General features: G+C 49.6%; 1 protein-coding gene across 1 annotated transcript; it reads left to right on the top strand.

Annotated features, from left to right (window-relative positions):
* Positions 1 to 2752: 2752 nt before the first annotated feature.
* N0V96_009997 (uncharacterized protein) lies at positions 2753 to 4024 on the top strand (the record flags this gene model as incomplete). Its single annotated transcript, XM_053197304.2, has 1 exon — positions 2753 to 4024. The coding sequence occupies one exon, from the start codon at positions 2753 to 2755 to the stop codon at positions 4022 to 4024; it is 1272 nt and encodes a 423-aa protein (XP_053045182.1).
* Between the last annotated feature and the right edge of the window lie 279 nt (positions 4025 to 4303).

The following is a 4303-nucleotide window of genomic DNA, read 5'->3' as shown; positions in this document are numbered from 1 at the left end:
TCGAGGAGTTGAACACGACGCGAGATAAGTATTATTCCGCAGAACCTCGAGGCGCAATTCTTGTAAGACAACACCGTAGCGCTGCATAAGTGATCCACTAGTTGCAATACTTTCAATCTGAGCATGGCATCGAGAAGCAAGACGGAAACAATCCAGGTAGGTCTCTGGTGACTCGGTACGGCGCTGGATTGCGAAAACGTAAAGCACTACGACTGCACTGAATCCGTAATACGGGATGAACTAATGGGTGTGAGCGTGTGCGGTGCTAGAATGATTCTCAAAACAGAAGGTAGCAACTCACAAAGAGAGTACTATAGAGCTCGCCGGCGTCCTTGATATAGTTGATGTGCTTCGTGATTTCTGTGGCGGCGTCCACGCAGAGCTGGATATTTTTTCGCATCTCTTCATGTCTCATTTGCAACCTGTCATCTTCTTGACCGTGTCCAGAGAGGTTATTGAGGGAATTGATGAGAAAAGGTCTCTGAACAAGTATATAGGCATGCCAAAAGGCAAGCTTGAGAACGTCACGTTGCCTCAGAACCAGCTTGACATACAAAGCTGGAGATCCAACTGTGTCAAGAAGGTAGGAAATTGGCTCTCGCCACTCAAGCAAGTCTTTGTTGAACCTTGCAGCGAGTGTAAGGTGCTCCTTAGTTGAACAAGGTTTGATGCCATAAAGGCTCCGCAGAATTCGGGCTACTATCCTTGAGAGTCTACTGCTTTTAGTGGTTGACCGTTGCTTTTCCATGAACTTGCAGGAAAGATCCAACACAACGATGAGATTTTGAATGCTTACTTGATTTGCGCAACAGGAGCTGATATAGCCAAGCGACTACTTTCTGTCGAATCCATTCCACAGCCGGAGCGTAATTGATCATCTTCAATGCAAAGCGGCAATTCCTGGTCAATATCTTCGTCATGGAAGGTCATTGGTCGCCCCAAAGCAGCGCTGAGATAGGTGTTGAGATTGTAGGCACACCAAAAAGTACGTTTTCGACACTCTAAGTCAACAAAGTTTAGACGACCACAAGTTTTGGGAGCCACTTGGGATTTCCTATGAATACCAAGCGCTATTGCCAGTTGTGCGGTAATACCAAAGAGCGTCCAGCAGTGATTAAGCCTAGATTGTGCCAGTAGATAGAAGCACTGTGCTAGCCGCGCTTGGATATGCGTCAGTCTGATTTCACCCTTTTCCATGGAGAGTTGGTGTTCCGCAACAGCGAAGAATCGAGCACTGAGTAGCGAGAAAGGTAAGCAAATATCTTCAACGTTGTCTCGAACTCGGACAAGATACTTGCCTGGTTTCTGTGCATTCTATAATAGAATCTTTAGTCTGCTCGGACTGGCGACTTCGATAATTGTTCGAGTGGGCAAAAACCATGAATAGAAGCGCAGTTCGGCTCCTTGCCGACTCCTTATAGAGCATAAATCCATTCGTCTCATACAACTCCTCTAGCCAGGAATGAATCGTGGGCCGGTGCAAAAAGCGATGTGTCGTGGCAGCAAAGTCGAAATACCTTCTAACCATCGATTCTGCGACAGCTTTCGGCGGCAAAATCGCAAACGAAGAGTCTTGTCCAGGCAATGGACGATCCCCGAAGTTGAAGACTGAGGAGTTCAGAAATCCAGGAGATTGCACCTTCAGTCTTTTCTGTATTCGAGAGAGAAAGGAAACACCGGATGCAGGTCCTACATAGTGGCCCTGTTCATCTATTTGTGGTGGCTCTGGCGAGTTCCTCAACGAGTTCGTCTCGGAGAGCTGGGGAACATGGTCAACCGCCACAGCACAGCGAGGACTACTTGTCATCTCCCCATCTTGAAAGACAGACGGAGATTGAAACGAGATTGGCGATTCAATGGCAGTTCTGGAGGTTGAAGTTAAACCTCTTTGAATCGTTTCGACAAATGGATTCTGATGAACAGAGGTTCTGGGGTGCTTTCTGCCCGTGGCCTTCTCAGAAGGGCTTGGGTTCGCGCCCGCTAGAGAACTATGCCTTTCGAGATTCTCGGCATCATTATCAATACCGGGAAGAAATTGACCTCGTCTGTAGGCTGCGGTGAATTGGCAATCTAACTTAAACTCTGCGCAAAAGACGCACGGCCATGTCCCCGAGCATCGTGTCTTGCGACTGAAACCAGCATGCTAGATGTTAGCCATTGAACAACATGACACACCATTCTGTTGAAAACTAACGATTTGCACCTATCGCAGGCCCTGCTTACTCGTGGAGGCACAGGATCTCCTCGGAGCCTTTTATGTGGCCTGTTCGATTCTGCGGTATCGATTGCCAGTCGAGTCCGGGACAGTGGTGCGATCGGCGACTCATTCATTGCTTCCTCGGATAGACTAGATACTTTGCGCGAGAGACTCGAATTCACTTCTGTCATTCATCAGACAAATGTTGTTGATGGTACGACTCGGATGCACTTTTCCGTCTTTGGAGCCGCGGATGCCCGCTCCCTCGGATGTCGGACGTCTGCCGATCCTGGTTCTACTCCAACATGCGCGGAAAAGGCGGCGTTCCACCCCACATACGGATTATTGTCCTTCGAATGGCACACTAATCCTACAGATCGTACCCCGCGTGGTCACCTATTAGACGACCAGATATTCAAGCTGCTGGAGTTCAGTTCGGTTGGTGACGTTAAAAACATCGCTAAATTTCACGGGCTGCCTTCAACAACAGCAACGAAGCAAGCCGAAAACAGATAAGAAAGGGAGGATCTGAACTCGAAATCACAGGCAGCCATCATGTATCGACGTGGGACTATTCGGGATATTGTCATCACACCAGTGGCATTTCATGACATGCCGCTGCTAAATAGCGTTGGTGTACATGAGCCATTTGCACTACGCAGCATCATCGAAGTCATAACAGATGACGGTTATGGATTAGGGGAATCATACGGAGACTCAACACACCTGGGCCGTCTCCAGCTTGCGGCCGATAAAGTCAAGGGCCTCACCGTGTACGAAACAAACTCGATATACCAGCTATGCGTCGAGTCCTTGACAGGCGACACCAGCACCGGCGGCGACGGGATGGCAGGCATGGTGACGACAGCCTCCGTTGCGGACAAGGTTTTCTCACCCTTTGAAGTTGCGTGTCTCGACATTCAAGGAAAACTTGCAGGGGTACCTGTGAGTGACCTTCTCGGCGGCCGCGTCAGAGACAACGTCCAGTATTCGGCATACCTCTTCTATAAGTGGGCAGGGCACCCTGGACAGCCGGACGACGAATACGGCGCGGCTCTTGACCCTGCCGGTGTGGTAAAGCAGGCCAAAAAGATCATTGACGAATACGGCTTCAAAGCGATCAAGTTGAAAGGCGGTGTCTACCCACCAGCACAAGAGGTGGAAGCGATCAAAGCATTACATGCAGCTTTTCCGGGTGTGCCTTTAAGACTCGATCCCAACGCCGCCTGGACCGTTGAGACTTCAAAGTGGGTTGCAAAGGAACTCGAAGGGATCGTCGAATACCTGGAAGACCCGGCTCCAGAAATCGAGGGCATGGCTGCCGTTGCCAAAGAGGCGTCGATGCCGTTGGCGACAAACATGGCCGTCGTTGCATTCTCCCACTTGCCCACCTCCATTTTGCAGAACGCTGTTCAGGTGGTGCTCTCCGATCATCACTTTTGGGGCGGTTTGCGCAAGTCTCAGACTCTGGCCGCCATCTGCGCGACTTGGGGAATGCGTCTGTCGATGCACTCCAACAGTCACCTGGGCATATCGCTTGCGGCCATGACTCATCTTGCGTCGGCTACCCCCAACCTGGACTATGCTTGCGACACTCATTGGCCATGGAAACCACGGGATGAGGATGTCGTCGTTGATGGAGTACTCAAGTGGTATGATGGTGGTTTAAACGTTCCGACCGCGCCTGGCTTGGGAGTTGAGCTAGACAGGAAGAAGTTGGCGTATCTTCATCAACTCTACCTGGACTGCGGACTAAGGAAACGCGATGACACAACGTATATGAGAAAGTTCCACCCTGAGTTTTCTCCAAACGTTCCAAAATGGTAGATACGTAGGGTATGACTAGATTCACCTTCTCAGAAGGCCTCTAACATAATGATTCTGCAACTTCAGTCTCCATATCTCAACTACTTCCCTGCGGAGATAGTGTTCATGCACCTAAGGTGTAGTTTTGGGCTTCTCAAGAATGGAGCGCTTAGCATTAAGGTACAATGATTAATTTCCTCGAGAACACAACCAGTCTCTAGACGGAATATTAAGATTCAACATGAGTACACTCTCGTACTGTCAGGTTGGTGAAAGCCAAACGACTTGGTATGGGGTATC

Source organism: Colletotrichum fioriniae, assembly GCF_027942845.1.
Source record: "Colletotrichum fioriniae strain IMI 355084 chromosome Unknown scaffold_13, whole genome shotgun sequence".
Taxonomy (NCBI): domain Eukaryota; kingdom Fungi; phylum Ascomycota; class Sordariomycetes; order Glomerellales; family Glomerellaceae; genus Colletotrichum; species Colletotrichum fioriniae.
Note: the sequence above shows the minus strand (reverse complement) of the source record. Positions and strands in the feature narration are given on the sequence as shown.